Below are 23946 nucleotides of genomic sequence, written 5' to 3'. Positions count from 1 at the left end.
GAGACAGCCGCCGGCTTTGAGTCCCGCACATGTCAGGGTGTTCACCTGGATGGCGAAAAAAACACTTCCCTGTCTGGGCAAGTTTGCAACAACACTCAAACATGAATCCACGGCAGTACAGGCATACATTCATGTCATTGAAGGACCAGAGGCTGATTGCCTCCTCAGTCTGCCCACGGCAGAGCGACTCAGACTGGTGGAGATACAATACCGAGTGCATGATAATCCAGACATTGTCCGGAAGTTCCCAAAGCTGTTCAGCGGACTCGGTAAGATGAACAAGTGCTTAATTTGATTACACATAAACGATCAGGTGCGCCCCATTGCTCAACACCCAAGGCGAGTACCCTTCCACCTTCAGCAGGCGGTGGAAGACGAGATTCAGGAACTGCTTCAGGCAGACATCATTGAGAAAACGGATTTTCCCACACCATGGGTATCACCAGTTGTGATTGTTCCCAAGAAAGGTACCCCTGAGAAAGTACGGCTATGCGTGGACATGAGGCTTCCCAACACAGCCATAGAACAAGAGAGACATCCAGGGCCCCACCTGAGTGACATGATAGCGGCATTAAACGGAGCCCAGGTGTTCTCAAAGTTAGATCTCAACAAGGGCTACCATCAGCTTGAGTTGCACGAAAAATCAAGATACATTACAACATTTGCAACCCATCTGAGTTTATTTTGTTACAAGAGACTACGTTTCGGAATTTCCTCAGCAGCCGAAATATTTCAAGAGGTGATACGTCAAACCATCAGGCACATCCCGAACTCACTAAATTACAGTGACGACATACTGGTCTATGGATCGAACACACAAGAACACGACCAAGCCCTGGATTGAGTGTGCCATGCTCTCCTGGAAGCGAACTTAACGTTGAACAAAGACAAGTGTGAATTTCACCAGTCCACTCTCAAGTTTTTTGGTCATGTGTTTTCAGGGGCAGGAATGAAGCCCAACCCCGAGAAAGTCACCGCTCTTAACACCACCAAAAGGTCACTGTACAGGGAGTCGAGGTCAAACTTGAGAGAGACGACATACACAGATGAATACATATGCATGGTAGCTGACCCAGATCAATTAAAGAAGTATCCTCCGTTAGACATTGAGGTGGGGACTCACGCCACCAAATTTGTACTTGATAGTGGGGCATCATTAAACTACATGCCCGTGACTGAATACAAGAAGATGAGACCGCCGCCGGCTTTGAGTCCCGCACATGTCAGGGTGTTCACCTGGATGGCGAAAAAACCACTTCCCTGTCTGGGCAAGTTTGCAACAACACTCAAACATGAATACACGGCAGTACAGGCATACATTCATGTCATTGAAGGACCAGAGGCTGATTGCCTCCTCAGTCTGCCCACGGCAGAGAAACTCAGACTGGTGGAGATACAATACCGAGTGCATGATAATCCAGACATTGTCCGGAAGTTCCCAAAGCTGTTCAGCGGACTCGGTAAGATGAACAAGTGCTTAATTCGATTACACATAAACGATCAGGTGCGCCCCATTGCTCAACACCCAAGGCGAGTACCCTTCCACCTTCAGCAGGCGGTGGAAGACGAGATTCAGGAACTGCTTCAGGCAGACATCATTGAGAAAACGGATGGTCCCACACCATGGGTATCACCAGTTGTGATTGTTCCCAAGAAAGGTACCCCTGAGAAAGTACGGCTATGCGTGGACATGAGGCTTCCCAACACAGCCATAGAACGAGAGAGACATCCAGGGCCCCACCTGAGTGACATGATAGCGGCATTAAACGGAGCCCGGGTGTTCTCAAAGTTAGATCTCAACAAGGGCTACCATCAGCTTGAGTTGCACGAAAAATCAAGATACATTACAACATTTGCAACCCATCTGGGTTTATTTCGTTACAAGAGACTAAGTTTCGGAATTTCCTCAGCAGCCGAAATATTTCAAGAGGTGATACGCCAAACCATCAGGCACATCCCGAACACACTAAATACAGTGACGACATACTGGTCTATGGATCGAACACACAAGAACACGACCAAGCCCTGGATCGAGTGTGCCATGCTCTCCTGGAAGCGAACTTAACGTTGAACAAAGACAAGTGTGAATTTCACCAGTTCACTCTCAAGTTTTTTGGTCATGTGTTTTCAGGGGCAGGAATGAAGCCCGACCCCGAGAAAGTAACCGCTCTTAACACCACCAAAAGCCCTCAAGACGTCAGCAATGTTCGATCGTTCCTAGGAATGGCCAGCTACTGCTCCAGGTATATCAAGGACTACGCAACAATTAGTCATCCACTTCGTGCTCTCACGAAACAAGGACAATCGTTCGTGTGGAGCCCTCAGTGTGAGAGAGCCTTCCAAGAAATCAAGCAAGCAGTGGAATCAGCGGACAACTTGGCCTATTTCAACACCAAGCGAAAGACGGAAATAACGGTGGACGCCAGTCCCGTGGGTCTGGGTGCCATTGTAGCTCAATATGACAATGACACTGAGCAGCGCCACATTGTGGCTTATGCCAGCCGCAGCCTTTCTGACACCAAAAAGGCTTATTCTCAGCCCGAGAAAGAGAGCCTAGCGGTAGTGTGGGCCTGTGAACATTTTTATATGTTTATCTTTGGTAAGCATTTCACCATGATTACCGATCATCAGGCCTTGGTCACCATTTTCGGCAACCCCAAAGCCAAGATGCCGCCCCGCATTGAAAGATGGGGTCTGAGATTGCAAGAATACACATTCACCATCATTCACAAACCCGGGAAGGGTGAGAATCCAGCGGACTATATGTCCAGACACCCGCAGGCATCTCATGAATCACACCCATCGATAGCTGAGGAATATATTCACTTTGTGGTAGATGTAGCCCGACCACCGGCAGTCCCAATAGATGCGATCAAAGACGCTACGGCGCAAGACAATATCCTGCAAAAGGTAATGCGCCGATTGCGCACACACCGTTGGAGACATGAGAGTGAGGATGAAACAAGTGATCCCCAAATACGCCAAGAAATGCAAACCTTCAGACATGTCAGTGACGAGCTGTCAACCACCTCAGAGGGGCTCCTACTGAGCGACCATCGGTTTGTAATCCCGAGGCAGCTACGGCAAGGAGTAGTCAACCTCGCGCATGAGGGTCATCGTGGAGTAGTTGCCACCAAGAGAGCTTTGAGGGAGAGAGTCTGGTTCCCGCAACTAGATCAAATGGTTGAGCTCACCTTGAAGGACTGTCCCCAATGTCAACTGGTAAGATCCGGAGAACCTCCAGCTCCTCTTCAAATGACTCCATTGCCGGAAGGGGTATGGCAGGAACTGGCCATGGACTTCTATGGACCCCTCCAATCAGGCCGGTACGTGGTGGCCATCATGGACGAGTATTCAAGATTCCCGATAGCTCGGTTTGTGCCCTCCACCAATGCCTCCAGCACAATTGCTGTGCTGGACGAGGTGTTTGCTGCATGGGGTGTTCCCAAAGAACTCAAAACAGACAATGGTCCACCATTCAACAGTCATGAATTCAATGAATTTGCGAAGCATCTAATCTTTCGACATCGAAAGGTTACGCCGTTGTGGCCGCAAGCCAATGGCACCATTGAGAGGTTTATGGCCACCCTCAAGAAAACCTTCCAGCAGGCCACGTTAGAGAAAAAGGACTTGCCGACAGCTCTGAATGAAGTGCTAAGAGCATACAGGACCACTCCACATGCTACCACTGGAAAATGTCCTGCCACACTTATGCTTGGGCGACCTATCAGGACAAGGATCCCGACGTGGGAAAGAGCTCTGGCACCGGTGTCCCTGACTCATACCCATCGAGAAACAGCAAGAGCTGATCACGCTGAGAAGAGCAGGATGAAGACATATGCGGACGCTAAAAGGTGCGCAAAGTCTCCCTCTTTCCAGACCGGAGATTGGGTACTAGTGAAACAGGAACAGACCAAGAAGACAGATTGTCGATTCAAGGATGAGCCTCTACTTATCACTCAGCAGAAAGGCACCATGATCACTGCTGAGTCCGGGCAAAGAAGGATTACTCGAAATGTGTCTCATTTTCAGAAGTGCACACCAGGCCTGAAAGAAACACTTGAGAGGGACACAGCACCACGTGATGGTGGCGGACTAGGTCAACCCAGTCCCATTTTGAGACATGAGAGGCCACCGGAGAGTGCGCCTATAGATTCGGGACCATGTCTCAGACCACGACGAGACATACTCAAGCCAAAGAGACTAATTGAGGAAATGGATTAGAAATGACTCCAGTTTGCTGTTTTCTTTGTTAACAAAGGGGGAGATGTAATGTTGTATGCAGTCTAGTAGTTGGGATAGGAGGAGTTTCGGGGTTGGGGGAAGAGGAGGGGCAGCGACAGGAAAGGGGCAGTTAGAGTAGGGACAGGGTCATGAGCAGAAGCAGAATAAAGCTCTTATAAATATTCCTACATTTGTCAGTCGTAATTGCTGCCACGACATGACACTGGGGCAGCATCAGTTTGCATCCTTCTCACAGGGGACGAGGCCCCCAGGGTCTGTCTGCGCGCTGCCGTCTGCTTATATATTAATTCCCCTGCTCTGCCCACAACGCATGTTCACTCACGCGATGTCACTTCCAAGCAGTCTGGCGGGGGCACCTTCACCCCCCCATCCCCCTCATAGCCTGATGCCCCCATGCCTTCGCTCAGCCGCTCTGACCACACCTTGTTTCCTCGTCTGATTTCTGCTCGGAGGACAATTTTCAACCTCTGACATCTACCCTTTGAGTAATAAACGTACGGGAGTTTCGAGGCACTGCGCTGTGCGGTGCGCGAACAGCGAGTGACAAGACGTTTTTTCGTTTTCCGGCGGCTCTTACTTCATATGCATATTTTCCATGTGCAACAAACATAGAAATACAACTCATATCAAGCAGAGTGAAAAGGCATTAGCTCCTAAAAAACCTGCTCTGATCCCGGGCAGGGAGTTCGGTGATTGAGTCCCAGGATACCAGGCCTTATAATGCTTGACTAATGCATTCAGTGCTGTGATGCGGATCACCACACTGAAATGCGCTGGACTAACGCCCTGGGGCCCTGGTGCATGGTACTTGCCAGGACTGTTTGCCGCCCTCCCCCTTTTGCTGCCCTAGGCAATCGTCTAGTCTTACCTAACAGCAGAAACGACCCTGAGCAGTGCAAAAGTGAGCAAGGGGTCCATGTCTGGGCATACCCTGCCAATTTAGGGCGAACAAAGCAAACACAAGATTGATGGACAGAGCTTTGAAACTTTACAGACACTCACTCCCAGTCACAGATCTGGGTTGAATCCATCATCGTTCTTTAGCTCACTAAGCCACCCCAGTTCAGACACAGCCATATGCAAATCAGTCTTGACCCTGTGCCTCATGGGAACAGGCCAGCCCAAACTGCCAAGCCAGGTCTTCCCAGGACCAGAAACAAGCATCCTGGGACGCCATGACATTCATTACATTATCATAGGCCATGCCCCTACTTTTTGCATCCCACTTAAAGCCATAGCCGCCAAGGTTTCAGATTGCTATGTGTGACATTTTTAGAATGTCAGTGTAATTATGAGTGACATTTCAACAACTATGAGTGACACATTCTCGCAAGCAAAATGAATCAATGAAGCCGATGGAAACATATAGAATATCAGAAATTACTCCCATTTGAGCAACCCCTCTGGTTGACTAAGATGGGTAACCTTTAGCACGCATACCCGTCATTTAGGAAGCCTATTACCATGGCCATACTGTGCACACTGGAGCGGATTGTTGCATTGTCCATAGTGGCACCCTTTAAATTTGTGCTCGAGTGAGGGTGTTAAAAAGACCCGGCGCACTGGTCGATGTATGTTATCCAAGTGACACTGATTACACGGACAGAGAACGCGGAAACAGGGGGGCTCGTTGATATTGTTTTTTTTTTGTTAAAAAGGAAATGGGAGGGAGATTTGCTAATACCCAGAGCTTCCAATTCCTAAACTTGGAAACCAGGCCAGGCGTTGGCTCAGCATCCTGTTATTCTGGGAAAATTACTTAATTTTTTAATTTGTTTATTTATTTTATGCGTTTTTATATAGCGCGGAAGTTACCGGAAGGTGCCTAAAAAACACATGAATCTGACCTTGTGTAGCAAAATCTAGAGGTCACGCTCCAATGCTCTCGGGCCGAATTGGCGCTACATAAAAACACAACAAATATATATATTGTTAGGGTGCTTTTTGTCAGAAAGCTATTTTCCTCATCTCGAAGCTGACGATGTCGTACAGAGGTCGAAGGACGAGCGAAGGGTGGTCTGCTGAGGGGCGGGGCCTCGGCTCAGCTGAAGGGGGACGATCGGTGGGGTCAGCGGAGATGATGGAGAAACAGAAACGAAGGAGGCGGCGGAGCAGGCATGAGCGGAGGCAGGAGGAGGAGGGAGGGTGATCAGCTGACGAGGCTGGTGACTGAGAGGAAGAGGAGGGTGACGCGGGAGCTCATCAGAGGAAGAGGCTGCTGCTGAGGAAGGCCCTGCCAAGCTGCTCAGGTACAGACACGGCTGTCAGAACCCAGGAGGGGTCGGAGACAACTTGGGGCTCTTGGTGGGGGTGACGCAGTGGACAGGCAGGGTGGAGGGGATATCGAGAGAAAGGGAGGGCGGTCGTTATGAAGGCAAGGATGGCTAGCCCGGGTTAGGAAGAGGCTGGCGAGGAGTGAATGGAGAGCGGCGTAGGGGGTTCGAGTGATACCGGGGCTGGAGGGAGAGGCCAGAGGCGGGTAACGGGGGCCGGAGGCTGATAGTATGGAGAGCTGGCAGCAGATGCAGGCTGCAGGGAGAAGTAGATCCGGCCGGGGTTAGCCGATGAATGGAGGCGTGATCGGGGCTCTGGGACTCGATTTCCATCCTGGTTTATTCTTTTTCGCGGGTGCGGGGGATGGATACATGTCAACCCTGCAGCACCGAGACCGAGTGCACCACACAGGAACTTTGCTGGTTCCTGGCTCATCGGGGGAGGGGGCCGGGAAATGTTTTAATAGTTTACAATACTGGATTCTGGATACCGACCCGGGACCTTGTCTTCCTCCTGCTGAATACCGACGTTTTATGCTTATTTACTTCAGGTCCGATCTCGGCAGAGGGTTTTGTTCTGCGCAGATTGGGCTTCAATGGAAAGGGAAGACTCCCCCCCTTCCTCAGTCCAGCCGTATGGGGCTGGAGGCCGGGGAGGGCTCAGATAGATGGCCGCTGGTGCTCGGCGGGGCACGAGGCTCTAGAACGGGAATATTTGTCTCGTTGTGTACACAATAAACAAAACATACTGTTTCATCATTTGTGAGGGCCCGACACAGAAATACAACTTTACCGACCACTTCCATAATGTAAACATGCCCAGTAAGCTATTAGGCACGAGCTTGAAAGTACAGACTCTGATGGCTACATTGTGACTTTAAATAATATTACAACGACACTCACACTAGCTGCGTACTGCTACAGTTTTTTTTGGGGCTCACCCCTGTATCCAGACCCTCAACATAGGTCCACTGGCTGTCAATGAAACAAAGGGGCCTTTTGTGTGTGTCCTGTGGCAGCCAGGGGAGGGGTGTCATGTGTAGTGTCTGTGGTAATTCCTGGTATCCAGCAGTTATTTTTTCTTCTTTGATTTGACCAAGAGCCCTTGACTTTCCCTTCATCAAGCAGCCACTTTTATCCAAAAAGCGGTAGAATGTTTAGAACTCTTCAACAAGAGACCAGTAATGGCCTGTAAAAGAAGCAATAACAAACCGAGCAGGGCTTTATTTAAAGCAGAAAAAGACTGGGCTCTTAAAAGAAGGTCCTGGCACCTTCAAAACACACTCAGCTGTGTGAAGCCAGAAAATGAGAAACTGTAACATGAAGCCCAGTTTTCAAAAGCTTTTTGAAACCCAGGTGGGTACAGGTAAGCCGTAACTTAATGGAAGGCTGTCGCAGATGGTGGGATCAACCTCAGAAAAGGATAACCCTCCTCCTCCTTCCTGTTCTTCAAAGCGGGCTTCTTCCAAGCAGCCTCGCTGACTGCACAGCCTGTAAATTTGTTCAGTGTGGTCTTTAGAAGTTGTAGGCCATGTCCACAAGTAGAACATTGAACAATGCACGTGCCTTTAAATGTACCGCAAGCGTGACTCGAACTGGAAGGCTCCTGCAGCACTGTCCTGAATTACCTGGAGAAAGTCCCTTGTGTGGGCAATTGGAGTAGTCTAGTTCTGACCCTTCAATGGGAGGCCGGCTGGAATTCTTACAGAGAGAGTAAAGTAGAGAGTTCATTTACCAAAGCTGTGTGAGTTGACATTACCAGGAATACGTTCCAGGTATAAATTCCCATCTCCCATCTCCATCCATCTTAAACCCTACATTATTTAATGAGTTTCCTGTGGTTCAAAATGAACCCTGTTCCTGGTTCCCTAACGCGGAACCCCAAATGCTATGCTGTCCCTCAACACCTCTGTCTTATCAGGGATACAAAAGGTGGACGACATGGAGAGCCAAGCAAAGGGTCTGGCTTGCCTAAAAAAGCCAGTGCACAAGCTGAGCCCTCAAGTATTAGGCATGTAAGTTATGACAAAAGCAATGTAAAAAATATGACTTGATCGCTTCAAAATCCAAAAATGTCTATTTCTTCAGCATGTAGAAGCATTTCACCTTAGTATCACTAATAAATACCTCTCACTGCGTTGAGAAGTATTTATTTATTTATTTATTTATTTATTTATTTATTTTAAAACCTTTATTTACAAATGCACAATACACAGCGTCTGCCTACAACCCCACAGGGCCGGCCGCTATGACAAAAACTGGCTGAGCGAAAAGTGCAATACGAGGCAGTACGTTGCTGGAGCAATCTATCACATCAATATTATCGGCAAGAGCGTAATATCAGACAAATAGGATAGGAAAGGTTTAATTTTATGTTTTTGTCGAAATGAACACAAACAAACAAACACATGGTATCATGGTGGCAAGGGTTGCTGGAGGTGGGGGGGGGGGAATGGATGTAGGAGAAAAAACGAGGGTAAGGGGGGGGTGGCGCGCACAAGAGAGCAAAGCATGTGGTGAGTAGAGGAGAGGAACGTAAATCACGGAGAGGAGGGGAGAGGGACTTCGAAGTCAAGTGGAGGAGAACAGATGTCTCCACGATAAGTATTCCAGGGAGCCCAAACTCTGGACCACTTCCCTGGGCGCCCCCGGGCCTCATATACCGTCTTCTCTCGAAACATGGACCAGTCCATGTTCTCTTTCCAGGCACTGAGCACTGGCGGTCTAGGGGAGCCCCAGAGCTGCGCGATATCCCTCTTCGCGATCATATTGCCTAGGGTGACCCAAAGCGTCTGGGCAGCAGTGCAGTCAGTCGGTTCCCACACATTCAACAGACAACGACGTGCCTCAGGAAGCAATGGGACCCCCGTGACACGACTCATAACATCATGCACCCTCGACCAATACGCTACAATCACTGGACATTCCCACAGAACATGAAGAAAAGTACCATCCATCCCACACCCACGCTTACAGCGTCCGTCAGCAACCAGACCCATTCGCACCAGACGCATTCCAGTAAGATACACGCGATGAAGGATTTTCAATTGGACAAAGCGAAGTCGTGCCGGAATAGCCACCTCCTTAGGGGAGGACACAGCGGACTGCCAGTCCTCGTCGTCCAATTCAAGTCCGTCAGCAGTCCAGGCAGCCCGGAGCTTCTCGAGCTGGTCAGCTCTGTTATTAATGAGCTTCTTATAAATTAAGGAGATGGTACTGTCTGGGACATGGCCATCTAGAACTCGATCCTCCAGAGGGGAGGACTGCGGAACGTCCGTACCGGAGGGGAAGACAGAAGACAAGGCATGTCTCACCTGCATATACCGGAAGTGCTCCCTATCATCGAGCCGGTATTCCAGCTTTAGTGATTCAAAGGACTTAACCGCGCCACGTGTCCAAAGGTCCCCCACAGTACTAATCCCAATCATGTCCCATTTCTCAAACCCTTTCGTCTTCCACAAGTTGCCCAGTCGCTCCGAATCATACAGTGGCGTCATACGTGTCAGTCTACCACCCCAGCCCGTGGCCACCGTAGCATCTCGCCATGCCCGCACTGCACATTTCGTTGGGCCCGTAAGGAGTCGAAAGGGGGCCTTAGAATATAGCGCCCTATTAAAGTTGCCACCGGGCAACAACAGTTTATCTAAAGCAAAGGCAGGGGCGGGCTCCGAAGAGTATGTCGCATGGTTGATGGCGCTCAGGTGCGAGGCCCAGTAGTATCGTCTAATATCCGGCAGCGCAATACCTCCGTCGTACCAGGAGAGCGTGAGCTTAGATAAGGCAATGCGGGCACGGCCATCCCAGATAAGTTGCCGCTGTAAACTTTCGACTTCATGGAAATAGCGGGCAGGAACGGGGTCGAAGAAATTTTGCAGGGCATAGAGGAAGCGGGGAAGCGACATCATTTTAAAGAGCGCCGCCCGGCCCAATGGAGATAAGGGCAGATCGCGCCATCGCCGAACATCCTGCTTCAGTCTGCGGAGCGGAGCATATAAGTTCCGCTCATAGCGGACCGAGGAGATCATGGATACATGGACCCCCAGATACTTAAAACCGCCAGTCGCTACCAGGATAGGAAATCTGCGGGGGAGAGGCGGTAGAGTACCAGCTATGGCGTAGACACAGGACTTGGTCCAGTTAATGACCAGTCCCGAGTTCTTACCGAAGGACGTGAGGACGTCGAAGAGGACATTGAGTGACTTCTGAGGGGAAGTAAGATAAAGGAGGATGTCATCCGCATACAAGGAGACACGATCCTCGAGGTCAGGGGACCATCGGATCCCTTTGATCGAGGGTTCCCACCGGAGCCACGCGGCAAGAGGTTCAGGTGCCAAAGCGAACAAAAGCGGAGAAAGGGGACATCCTTGACGTGTTCCACGGCCCAAGGGAAAGGGGTCTGAGCACCTCCCATTCACCGCGACCTGAGCTAGCGGCTGTTCATAAAGAAGCTTGACCCATGCGATGAAGTTGGGGCCAAAGCCAAATTTGGCGAGGGCTGCCCATAGGTAGGGCCATTCAATGGTGTCAAATGCCATCGTGGCGTCAAGGGAGGCGATCACTGCTGGCTCGGCGAGAACAGAAGCTCTCGCGAGGACACTGTGGAGCCTACGCAAATTAAGAGCAGTGTTCCTGTGAGGGATGAAACCGGATTGATCCGGGTGGATCAAATCACAAATCACAGCAAGCATCCGATTGGCCAGCACCTTAGCAAGGATTTTGGGTTCCGCATTAAGGAGGGAGATGGGGCGGTACGAGGCACAACGGTCACGAGGTTTGCCGTCCTTATAAATGACCACTATGGTAGCAAGGCGCTGCTCAAGGGGGAGGCATCCAGCCTCAACCGCCTCGAGAAACATGTGACGCAGGTGGGCGGCCATCTTGTCGGGACAAAGTTTGTAGAGTTCAATGGGGAGTCCGTTAGGGCCCATTGCCTTACCCGAGCGAAGGGAACGGATTGCGAGGGCAATCTCGTCGACAGTAAAGGGGGCCTCCAGAGCGAGGCAGTCCGCATCAGACACAGTAGGCAGGGCAATGTCACGCAGGAGGAACCTGGAGTCGGCCTCATCTCGATCACTAACAGGCGTATAAACCATACGGAAGTGGTCAACAAAGCACTCAACAACCTCACCCGGATCCGAGACAGTCACACCAGAATCACGAACAATGGAGGGAACAACACGACTCGCACGCTCAGTCTTATCCAGCCACGCAAGAAGCTTGCTAGCCTTGTCACCCACATCATACAGTCGACCAAGTTGATCTGACCGCATCAATTTAGCAGCATCCGTGACACAGGCCTTATAGTCTGCTTGTTTCAATTCCAATTCGTGCAACAGTGCAGGCGTGTCATTCCCACCCAACTCACTTTCAAGCGCAGTGATTTCAGTTTCAAGAGCCACAACAGCCTCCCTCTTGACCCTACGCTCAGTGGCAATGAGTGACAGGGCGGAACCCCGAATAACCGTCTTGAAGGCCTCCCAGAGAACAGTGGGGGAAGTGACAGAGCCCAGATTCTCAGAAAAATAGCAATCTATTGCCTTAATCAAGTCTGAACGGAGCCGGGGGTTTTTAAAATGCCAGGGAGGGATCGGGGGAACTCTGTTACCATGCAGACCACCCACAGAAATCGTAATCAGCAGGGGGGAGTGGTCCGAGATACCCCGGGGGAGATGTCGAATCTCACGAACAGTGGACAAAGTGGAGGCTAACATAAGAAAATAATCAATACGGGAGAGGCTGCCGTGCGCGCCAGAGTGAAAAGTGTATTGTTGGAGCGTGGGATGTAGTGAGCGCCAGACATCCACTAAGCCAAAAGTGTCAGCCATTTCACTGAGCCACATCTGGGACTGCAGCAATACTCTAGGGGGTAGTCGGTCGCAGTCGCCGGACATGACAGAATTGAAGTCCCCGCCCAGGACCAACAAGCCGTCTGGCAGCCCAAGAAGAGTCCTGCCTAAATCAGCATAAGTGGTAGCCTGCAGTCCCGGGGGGATATAGACAACAACAAACACGACCTGTTTACCCTCCCACCTCCCCGAAACAGCAGCATACCGCCCACGCTCATCAAGGATAACATCATCAATAGCAAGAGCAAGGGAAGACTTTACCATAATACCCACACCCCGGGAACCCGAGGTGAAACCCGCATGTGCAACCAGTCGATAACCCCGGCGGTCTAAGGCCTTGCAAGCATTACCAATCAAGTGGGTCTCCTGAAGGAACACAACATCAGGGGCGTGGCGCCTCAAGAATTGCAGTACAATGCCCCGCTTAATCCTGTCACCCAAACCATTTACGTTCCAAGAAAGAATCCGCATTTCACCCCCCCCCATTACGGCAAAAACATTCCACACCCACCCCCCAGCAGGACCCACTATGAACAGTCATTGCAAGATATGAAATACCATGAAACAAAGAACAGAACAAATTAAACGAAACACAAACCAGTCCCCAAACACCGACCCCAGAACCCAAACCCGTTACAACACCCCCCTCCCTGCACCCCTGCTGACTAAAAAGCCACCCCCAACTGCAGTGTGCCTGTCGCCCCATACTTCTACACAAAGAACCCCCCGAGGAGGAAGGGAGAAATCGCCCGTTACCGCACCGCCACGGGCAGAGTCATTAGGGAATAAGTCAATATGTACAGTACGTTGCATAGTCTCAATCGGAACCTCCAGGGCATCTGTTACTCCTGGGCCGCTGCACCACCTTCCGCACCACCAGGGCCTCCGCTCCCAAAGTCATCTGCCGGCAACGAGTCCAACCAGTCGGCTGCACGTTCAGGTTGATCAAAGAAATAGGCACGTTCCCGATATTCGATCCGGAGCCGGGCCGGAAACAGCATGGCATATTTCAGTCCCCGGTCCCTTAGGCGACGCTTCACTCCGAGGAAACCTGATCTTTGCCGCTGCACTTGAGGAGTGAAGTCGGGATATATGGAGACAGAGTTATTGTCATACTTTAGGGGACCATGTTTACGGGCGGCCTGGAGGATAGCATCCCTGTCCCGGTAATGAAAAAGCTTGGCAATGATAGGCCTCGGCGGGTTCCCCGGCTTCACTTGACCTCCGGGGAAACGATAGGCGCGCTCCACGGCAAAGAACTTACTAAGTCCTGCCGGAGCCAGTTGGGCGACTATTAGTTACTCGACCAAAAGATCGGTCGCTACCGAACCATCGCCTTCCGGAACTCCGACAAGGCGTATGTTGTTCCGCCTGGCCCTGTTATCATAGTCCTCCATCCGCTTGAGCAGTAGGTCGTGCGATGCACGCAGATTGCCAATTTCGGATTGCGCCTCAGCCATGTCGTTCACCAGGCTCGACGTTTTAAGATCCAGTGCCTTCACCCGCTCATTTGTTTTGGCCAGGTCGGCTCGAATCAGAGTCACATCCACCGCCACCGTGTCTATTTTGGTCACTACGGCCTCGAATTGTTGGCCCATGTCGGCCTTGAGTCCAGTGATGGCAGCCATAAGGTCTTGGAGCGACACTTCCGACGTAGACGATGTGTCCGTTTGAAGTCCTTCAGCACCCATGCATACGGCCCCGGGGGAGCCTCTCGGCTGGGTATAGCGTTCGATCATGTTCGTCTGGATCGATCCCCCCCCGTGTCGCAGCCTTCCGGCGTCTTTCGGCCTCCACTTTCGTCGCCATCTCGCATTCAGAGTTGGCCGGTTAGCCAAAGGAGGTGACGAGCAGGTAGATTAGTCTCGAAACTCCGATGCGCCACTGAGACAGAGGTGTCGCGGCCTCCTTGCCAGTCCAACGGAGGATCGTGCAGACCGAGAGGGCAGCAGGCGAGGCAGAGTAGGAGGAGACAGGAACAAAGGGAAGGAAACCGAAAGTGAAAGCAATACACCTCCGGCGGGCCAGATGCCAGGCAGCCGTTGTTGTTCAATTACAGGTCGGCCACAGTGGGCAGCCAAGTCCCCGGTCGCGCCCGCGGGCAGGCCAGAAAGTTCCAAGTTGCAGAAAAATGGTCCCCAAGGTCCGATTTCGACCGGAAAAGGATCAGTAGCATCAGCGATGATAGCGCTGCAAAAGCCCGTCAAAAAGACCAGGATAGGTGAAGGATAGATAAAGGAGGACGGCGCGGGTCTCGGGAGCTCTCTGCTCACGCGACCATCTTGGATGCCCGCGTAGCTCCTCCCAGAAGTATTTATTAGTGATAGTTTTGAAAAATTAACTTAGAAACATCATTTGCCAACACCCTGATAGTGTCAGTAGTGAACTTAGAGGTAAGTCAGCTGTCATATGTACCCTATATGGCGTAGATTCTTATTATAGATGGAGTAACATTATCAATCAATCAGTATTTGTTAAGTGTGACTATTTACTCACTAGGGTCTCAGGCACTGGGGGGGCTGCGGGTCCAACTGGGCGCTGAGGTTCAGTCTAAGAGCCAAGTCTTGAGATCAATCCTGAATTGGGTCAGCGACTGGGATAGCCCCAGGTGGGGAGGCAGGGTGTTCCAGATTTTAGCAGCGAGGGAGGAGAAGGATATTCTTCCAGTCCTGGTCTTGGGGTTATTAAATCAAAGACAAGTAGGTTCTGTACAGGGCATATCCTATACTCACCTATTTGAAGGTGCTCTCATGTATGATAATGAAGAAATAGAGGGTTTGGTGAAATAAAATATTTCCCTAGGATCACATAATTGGGTCAAGCAGCAAAGCTACGATTGAGCCCATAGATTCTTGTTTCACATTGTGAATTTCAGCTCCTAGCTTCTAAGCTAAGTATCTCTTTCTCTCCTCTGTTTGACATCAAAGGTCACTCCTTTGGCTTTAATTCTTGATGCATGAGGGTGCAGCATGGTTGGCAGGCAGAAGCAAAATGTAAGCTGAGCTTGTTTGGGTTCAAGAATCCAAGAGGACCGCAAATGGAGCTAGAGCCAGGAATCTGGCTCAATCCTGACTCAAGCCTACAGGGCCTCCCCCCCCCACCTCTGAGAAGCATTGGCAATGCCAATAGATGTTTTGAATAAATTGTTGAGACAGACCTAAAAATTCATGTAGGTTAATGACTGCCCTCCTCCCATTTTTGCTGCTGCCAGAGAAAACCACCATAAATTGTCCAGTTATTTAAGACACTTCAATAGCATTACAATGTTTTTCGTGTGCCCCAGAAAGTTAAACCTCAGGCAACTGGTTAACTAAACAAATGATCACAACTGCATGGAGGGCAATCCCTTTTTTGTGGAAGCTCACAACTCCTGCTTAATCAAAACATGTACTCCTGGCTCCCAACATCTGGGCGGAGCCAATGCCCCTCTCCTGGTGATTCTCACATAATTGTCTAGCGACAGCTATGCTGTCAATCCAGACCATAAAAATGAACAAATTGCTTCCCATGAATCCTGGCTCTCCATCACACATTGTTGGCATGTGAGTGTGATGACAGATATGTGCCAACAAGCCACAAGAGAATCTTAATATCACCAATATAAATGTAAACATGGACACTTCTGACCGATTCAGAGGCTGAAGATAAACTCCTGTGGAATCCCACAGATGAGTGGGTAAGGTCAATATGTTAAAGGCAGGAATGTTATTAACTCAGTCTGAGAGAAATAATCTAAACCTCTCCTGGACCAGGCCATAAAATGCCGCCTGTGTAAAATGGGCACTCCAAATGTTGTTTTCAACAGTGGAGATTACAACAGTACACTTAAACGATTTATTTGCAAACACACACAGTCCTAGAGTTCCGATTATTCTTACTCAATCTCTTGGGTGTGGGTATTCTGTTTTCTTCTTACATTTGAACAGTAAAGAAATAGCACATGTGGTTGTGTGCTTTATACCAAAAATTGGGTTCTCTAGCTCCTGACACCATTAAAAGGCCTTGTAACAGCAAACACTGCTATTGTTAACTCTGAGGAATAGGAAGGGCTAGAGTTTGAAAGAGTGATCAAAGTCTCAAGCCTCCTAGTATTCCAGTTACAAACTCGTATTATTGGATAAGAGGAATTTCTATCTTATAGCAAGTGGCTACCTCATGCAACTATCATCCTTTTATTAAGCACGTGGAGTCTCTTCTCCTGAATGCAGTGCTCCACTATGAATCTGTGACCTCCCTTAACCATCTCAGTAGTACTAATCCACACCAATAAACATTACACGCTCCTCTCTACCAAAGACTCTTTCCCCGTCACCTGTGTATTTATGGGTTTTGCATAGACTGAACCTAACTACAAAGCAGTAGCGTGGCGCACAAAGTTAAGAGAAGTACATAGTACATATAGGTGGGTATCTGAGATGGAGAAAATGGTTAGGGTAAATAAGCTTGGTGGGCTTGGGTTGAGGATCAGGGACCGGCAAGATGTTGTTTGAAAAGACTATGATGTCCCTTTGTGTCACAAAACAATGTTTGCTACTGTGGTCCGTGCCCTGTAATGCTTCCAATGGAATGTCCCCTTTGTCACCAGTGCAACTACTATAGACTGTCTCACGTGACATGAATCGCTTTGTTCCCTTAGGATTGAGACCGAAGGCACCTCGCCCTGGAGTCATTTGTAGTCCAACCATGATTCACAGCCTCTTCCTCATCAATGCTTCGGGGGACATCTTCCTGGAGAAACACTGGAAGAGCGTTGTCAGCCGCTCTGTCTGCGATTACTTCTTCGAGGCTCAGGAGCGGGCTTCTGAGGCCGAGAACGTGCCTCCTGTGATTCCCACCCCCCATCATTACCTGTTGAGTGTCTACCGGCACAAGATCTTCTTTGTGGCCGTTATCCAGACCGAGGTTCCTCCTCTCTTTGCCATCGAATTTCTGCACCGTGTGGTGGACACATTCCAGGTGAGCTCACAAATTGTGGCTATCGAGTGGAGTGGGGTAGACCGTTGGATTCAGCATAAGGCAAACGGATAGAGACAAGAGCTAGAGTGGGACACTCGGTGGTGTCGCCCCATGAGTAGTTGGTAAGGGGGGGCATTTGTGGAATAGACTCAGGATACGAGGGGATGCACTGCTTTACCTAGTCTTTGTTCTACCTTGCCATCTTTTTACACCTGCTAGGGCCTCTCTCTACTGTTTAATTCATTGCAGTACAATTATGAATTAGAACACAATTATGCCTTTTATTATGTTTTATATTCACAAAATATGCAAATGCTGAGAGAACTGGCTATGCTTAAGGTTGTTTTGTCCAGATTTTTTGGTAGGTCTATATTTATTTGTCAAAACAGCATGACATCGTGCATGAGGGTGCATCAGTCTCCTGTTTCATTTATCGCATGTATCATGCCAGGCATGATTTTTTTTTTTGCAGATGTTTATTAGTTGTTGTTTTTGGTCAGGCAGTTACAGTTTTCCAACAAAGCGAGAAGGGAGCACACGACCTCGCATCCCAGCACTACGTACTCTCGGATGCATTACGGTAAATGCAGTGCATGGTAACACCTACTTTAGTAAACGTCTGTAGTTTTCACCATAGTTGGTGCAGTCAGTGCTGTGTACCTTTGAACACGTGTTTCAAAATTGTCTTTCTTCGGGAGAGAGTAAGACATTGTTTTGGGGATTCTGGAAATGTTTCCCAGATGCCTCTCTCTTGTCTCCATATCCTGACTTTCAGGCTTGGTAAACGAGGATTTGTGAAAGGCCAGTCTGGGGAACAGCAGTTACGGGAAAGTAAACTGTTGACTGACTCCAAATCTATTTAAATATACACCTTTATAACTTAAAACTGTTGTACGCCAGGTGTGTTCCATGGACCGTTACAACGGCCCCGAAAGCGCAAGGATGCCTGGCCTCACCTTGGAGGTGCCCAGTAAGGGGCATCTCACAGGGAAAGCCAGGAAGGGTTCCACAGCGGTATACAGCGCCAAGATACCTTCTAGGTGATGGTGCGCTTTACAAGTATACACACATTTACATTTACGTGGCACCAAATAGGGGAACAATGAGTGATTGTGCATGAGGTGAACATCTATGTGTAGCAAGCTAGCAAGTACTGTCACTCAGACAAGCATGCAGGGCACGAGTCGGTGGTGCACGAATGTGGACCTCACTGAATAATGTGCTAAACTCATCCCCGTGTAACTTCCACCTTCAGCAGCGCCTGCTCATTGTCTGCTTTCCATCAGCAACCAGCAACACCGTGCAGGCAGGAACGGGGCGTTCTTATTTAATATAACTGCTGTGCCTATAACAAACCCGAATGCAGGGGTCATCAGGCCTCCTTTTGTTTGAGTCTCTTGGCTGGGAGCCATCGGGAGCCTCACGCCTGATGCAAATAAAATGGAGGGGAAACAAAGGCTCACACCTTGTTAGCACTTAGCACAGACTTGAGAGGCAGCTTTTCACTTTTTTTCAGTCACTGTTTAGGAAGTATGCATGCACTGTAAGAATGTCAGATGTGTTGGTCTTTGCCAGTATTTACAGAAAACAAATTGCATTTTATAGAGCTTACTTCCCCTTAGGAGGCGTGAAATAATGTAAGTTCCACTATTTTTTCTTGTAAAGCCCTACTCTCCCCAATGCAGGGTGTCAGAGCGCTTTACATCAACACGCGCTCATTACATGTACAATAAATTATATACGTTTGTAAATGAATGTACAGGATGTGTTACATAAAACTGGGGTATTGCAAGGTGTTGAAGTCGCATATCATCTACCATAGCTCACTGCTATTATCTTCACAATGTGCTCAAACGTACACATGGTAGACCTGCTAAACATATATGTGAGGGCTTTAGCTCTGATGTCACTTTTTGTGATGCCACTTCCTGTAGAGTCGTGTCTTGTGATGCCTCTTTCTATGATGTCAAGTCATATGATACCATGTGTGATGTCTTGCGTCGTGATGTTGTACGCTGTGATGTTGTGCGCCGTGATATCACTTGCATACTGCCTAACTAGCTTAGTCCACCCCACTTCTTCTTTTTTTTTTTTAAATTTTTAAATTTTTTTTAGGACTTGTGCCCTGCAAGCATGTACTACGCTCAGGAAAGAAGCAGCATTTCTTAAAGATTTGCTTTAGTACTGTTATGGCTAGTGCTCAGCAGAGGGGCCTGAGGGTAGAAGCGACTGTAGGCGAACAGATGCTTCACAACAAAAACAAAGTTAACACTTGCATCCGAATAAGGGACAGTCAAGATGCCTAAAGAGGCAGAAAGGGAGGTCACCTGATCACCACCAACGTAGAAAATCAACAAAGAAAAAGACTCTGGGGAAAACAGAAATTCGCCTGAAAGGTAGATTGGGAGATCAGTGAAGGAGTGGGTGGTGATAAAAGTAAGGGAATGAGACCAATTGGTTTTGATCAGCATGACCATACTTACGGTCACTGGAATCATGTGTCAATCGAGGACCAAATTATGCATCAGGGTTCAGTAAATTATGTGTCAAGAAAAAGTAATTTTGGGGCATAAGGCGACACGTTCTCTGGCAGTATCATGTCGCTATTTTGTCTTTTTAACACACAATGCTGTTTTAGCAATGGTTTAATCCCTAAACACAGCAATTAGCAACTCAAATGTGACCAGTTACCTCTGCAAAATGTTTGGCACTGTGCAGCACCATGCGTGTCACACATTCTTAATAACTTTTGGTCTCTTTGAGAATCAAACTTTTTTATTGTCGAAACATGCACATTATGCTGCAGATGATGGACTACATGACAAGCATGGTAAGTCCGTAGTCACGCAGAAAATGCCATCGCTGATTGTCACATAAGTCCTGTGGCCTTTCACATACGTACCCAATCCATACTAATGATATTTCCTTCACAATTGAAAAAAGCTTTGCATTAACACTAATCCAATAAAAATGGCTTGAAATTATATTAGTTGTACCAATAATGTCTTATCAAACTTATACTTAATTTCATTTCAAATTTGGTGTACAAAATCCGTTTGCAGAGTGACACTTTCCACCAGCCACTTTTTGTTTTCTTACGTTCCTGAAAAAATGTGCGATTTTTCCCAAAATAAGAATGCAGTTGTACTCAAACAGTAATTTGCGCAATACCAAAAGATTGGCTAGGCTTGACCTTATAGCAACCCGCGAGGGGTATAGTGCATCTTCTACTAAAGATAGGAGAAGGGACCAGAGATGGAACAGTCTTGGGTGCTTAGAGGTGGAAAACGAGGAGCAGCCTCCAAGTTCATGAGCTCTTCTGAGGCAACACAACGAAGCAAATGTGTTTGAGCCCAAAACTCATCTTAGCTGGGAAGCATATTTCAGTCCCAATATATATTCTGCAAACCAAAAGGGTGTTGTTGGAAGTTCCACAATAAAACAAAAACAATCTAAGTATTGCTTTGGATGACAAGGTAGCTGGCACCAGTGAAGTAACGCTGTTGTGTAAACATCTTTACAAGGTGGATGATCTTCTCTGCAGGAGTCTTCATGGTCATTAGCAGAATCTTTTAATCACAACCGTTTGAAAGGTACATGCACACTGTATTTTAAACACTGGTTGTGGGACACACATCGATATCTAGTCACATGGGAGTCAACTGCCTTTATTGCCAAGATTCAGTAGAGTCCACCTTTGGCACATGACTGGCTGAAAAGCTTCTTCAGGCGACGCCTGGAATCATGGGAAACGTCGTTTCTTGCTCGATGGGCTGTATAATCACTTCCTCAGGAATGTTCACAGATGAGGTTCTTTTATGCTATACTTGCCAAATGACACGAGTTGAAGGCACTGCCTGTCGGTGAATATCGCCACTGACTCCTAGCCATAAACCTATGCGGTCAACAGCCACCGATCGACGTCCACCAGTCAACGCTCATCCCGTGTTTGATCTTTGCCTGCGTTTCTTGGTTTTATCTGTTAATGGATTGTTCATCGATTTTAAGAGGCTGGTCAGTGCCTTGTTTTTTAAGGCTGTGATATTTGATAATCAATGGGGGAGGTTCTCATGGTGGGCTGTTTTGTTAGTTTGTATCTGTTTTGCTTCTTACCCATCTTTCACTAGTGACACGGCCTTTGACCTTTTTAACTCGGTTTCCCTCTTTTCCACCTTCCTCTCTCGCTCTATTTTGCTCTCACCTTTATCCCACTTTTGCCCTTTGCCACCATGCCCATATATTTCCTTCTCACTCTTTCCAGGTTTTCCCCCACCCCCTGTACTCTCGCATTTCTTTTCCCCTGTCCCTCCTTCTATCACTCTTTTTTGTATACCAACTCTTTGTGTTAACCTGATCACCCCTCTTTTTAGCACTACTTCTCCCTTCTGCGCCCGCTTTGTCTCTATTCATGCCGTTCTTTCACACTGTGTTGCTTTTTCTATCTGTTGCTAGCTCTTGTTTTATTCATTACTGTGAAGACCTAGGTCTCCTGTTTCACATATCAGTTTCTGCTGCTGACATGTTTTTCCTTTGAGTATCTTCCAGAGCCATTCATTTTGTGAATCAAACTCTGTGTGCAGAGGAAGCAGGTTGGTCTTTCTTGTAGGAGACAGAAAGGAGGGGAGCAGGAGGCTGCTTCTGTCGATAGTCCAGCAAGCATGAGTCTACAGGCAAATGCATTTTGCTTAGTCGGAGCACCTTCGAGTGCCAGGCTGGGAGAATTTAAGGGGCTCGCGCACTTTGAGCCAACTTGAGTGTGCCAGGATATGCATGGCCATTTCACAAAAGGTAATTCCACCCCATCTCCATGTGTGCAAATTGTATGACCATAAGGCATTGAAAGAGGGTATTGGACAAGATGGTGCAATCAGCTGCACATTACTCCCCTCAAAAGTCAAAACTAGAACTTGGGGCTAGATCCTTAACCTCGACGTAGGATATCAATTCATACTGTGCAAAAGTGGTTCCTGACCTCTGTAGCCCACACTGAGTCATTACTTGATTCTTGGCACGCCTCCACTGGGTTATTACTGTAAGCGGAGAAATCCGCCCTCAGCCATTCCTATGATTTGACACTCAATATATAAAAATGCAGAAGCAAATATACATCAAGCAAACCCACAACTGGTGAATATTTTATTTGATTCACAAATATAGAAAAATCGAATTTTTCATTTTAATAGGAAGGTTGGAGCGTTTCTAAATTTGGTTCTTAGTTCTAAGAGACAAAGCGATATACTTGACTGCCTCATCGCTTTGTCATTCATCTTAATGCATGCTCTCTTTTTGGCAGCACTTCATTTGAGGCCACTGATGGCCCATACTGTATTATGTTTAGTGTAATTACACTGCTGCTATGGATTAAGCTTACAACACCGTAATTTTAGCCTCCAATGTTATATTCTTTCCTATTTACCGAACGTTTTAAATTTTGAAATTTTTCATTTTGCTTCTTTATTTATATATACTTCATTATTCTGCTAATATAATTACATTTTCCAAACCGCCACGGACACCTAGAGTACATGCCTGCAGTCTACAGGAGTCCGTGGACCGCAGGCTAAGATCATCTGCTGTAAACTGACATTCACATGTTGACCTGTGGTTTCAGATGTGCTACACCTTTCGATATTAGTGCAGTTAGTGACCTTTGGCTGATCTTTTAACACGTGGGATTCTTAAAGAGGGTCAAAAGGTGTTTTAACTTGGTTGGCACCACTGTAAATACATCACTGGTGGCTAGGGATTCAGACTGCTTTGGGACCTATTTTCCTTTTTAGTTACTACATGAACGAGTTCATGGAGACCTTCCAATTCCATCAAGAATCTGTAATCCTGGTGCTTTCCGAACCTACAACTTGCATGGCATGTGATTTTGAAGTTTCGATTTAGCTTGATCTTAGGATATCTATTTCTTACAAGAATTGCCTTCTACATATATCACAAGACATCACCATCATCTCCTACACCGATGTCATCCAACTCATCGTTTCCCTGACAGACCAGACAAACACCAACTTCATCAACTGCATGACCATGGTAGCAGACTGGATGCGAACCAACTGCCTGAAGCTCAACTCTGACAAGGCGGACAGACTGGTCTTCAGCAACAAGACTCCTCATGGGATTCTATCTGGTAGCCGTTTGAGCTAGGACCAGCACCCACACCCCCAGATCACGCAAGAAATCTAAGAGTCATCCTAGATGACATGACGGCTCAAGTAAAGGCAGTGTGAACCACTTTTTACACATCCTACGCATGCTGCAAAAGTTCTTCAAATGGCTGCCTCAGAACTCCAGACTGATCATTATGCAAGCACTTATCACCAGCAGGCTGGACTGCTGTAACACTCTGTATGCCGGAATCTCCAAACAACTCCCACACAGACTCCAGACCATCCAAAACACCGCTGCAAGACTCATACTCTACCTCCCATGCCGCACCAACAGCACACTGGACCTCAGGAAGCTCAACTGGCTCCACATTTACAAGCGCAGCCAATTCAAACTTCTTACACACATATACAAAGCCCTACACAACACAGGAGCAGAATACCTGAACAGCCGCATACACTTTCACCAACCCAACAGACACCTACGCTCTGCCTCAATCTCCCTCACACACA

At 48.1% G+C, this 23946-nt stretch overlaps 1 protein-coding gene across 1 annotated transcript in view; it reads left to right on the top strand.

Moving 5' to 3' along the window:
• Positions 1 to 6375: 6375 nt before the first annotated feature.
• The window catches only part of AP3M2 (adaptor related protein complex 3 subunit mu 2), a 41573-nt gene continuing 24002 nt past the window's right edge, over positions 6376 to 23946 (top strand). Inside the window, exons 1-2 of the mRNA XM_086943584.1 lie at positions 6376 to 6494; positions 17001 to 17320. Of these exons, the coding sequence (XP_086799710.1) occupies positions 17048 to 17320 (273 nt within the window). The 5' untranslated portion in view covers positions 6376 to 6494; positions 17001 to 17047. The remainder of the gene's footprint in view (positions 6495 to 17000; positions 17321 to 23946) is intronic.

Source organism: Lissotriton vulgaris, chromosome 11 (assembly GCF_964263255.1).
Source record: "Lissotriton vulgaris chromosome 11, aLisVul1.2, whole genome shotgun sequence".
NCBI classification, from domain to species: domain Eukaryota; kingdom Metazoa; phylum Chordata; class Amphibia; order Caudata; family Salamandridae; genus Lissotriton; species Lissotriton vulgaris.
This window is presented reverse-complemented; position numbering and strand designations above follow the sequence as displayed.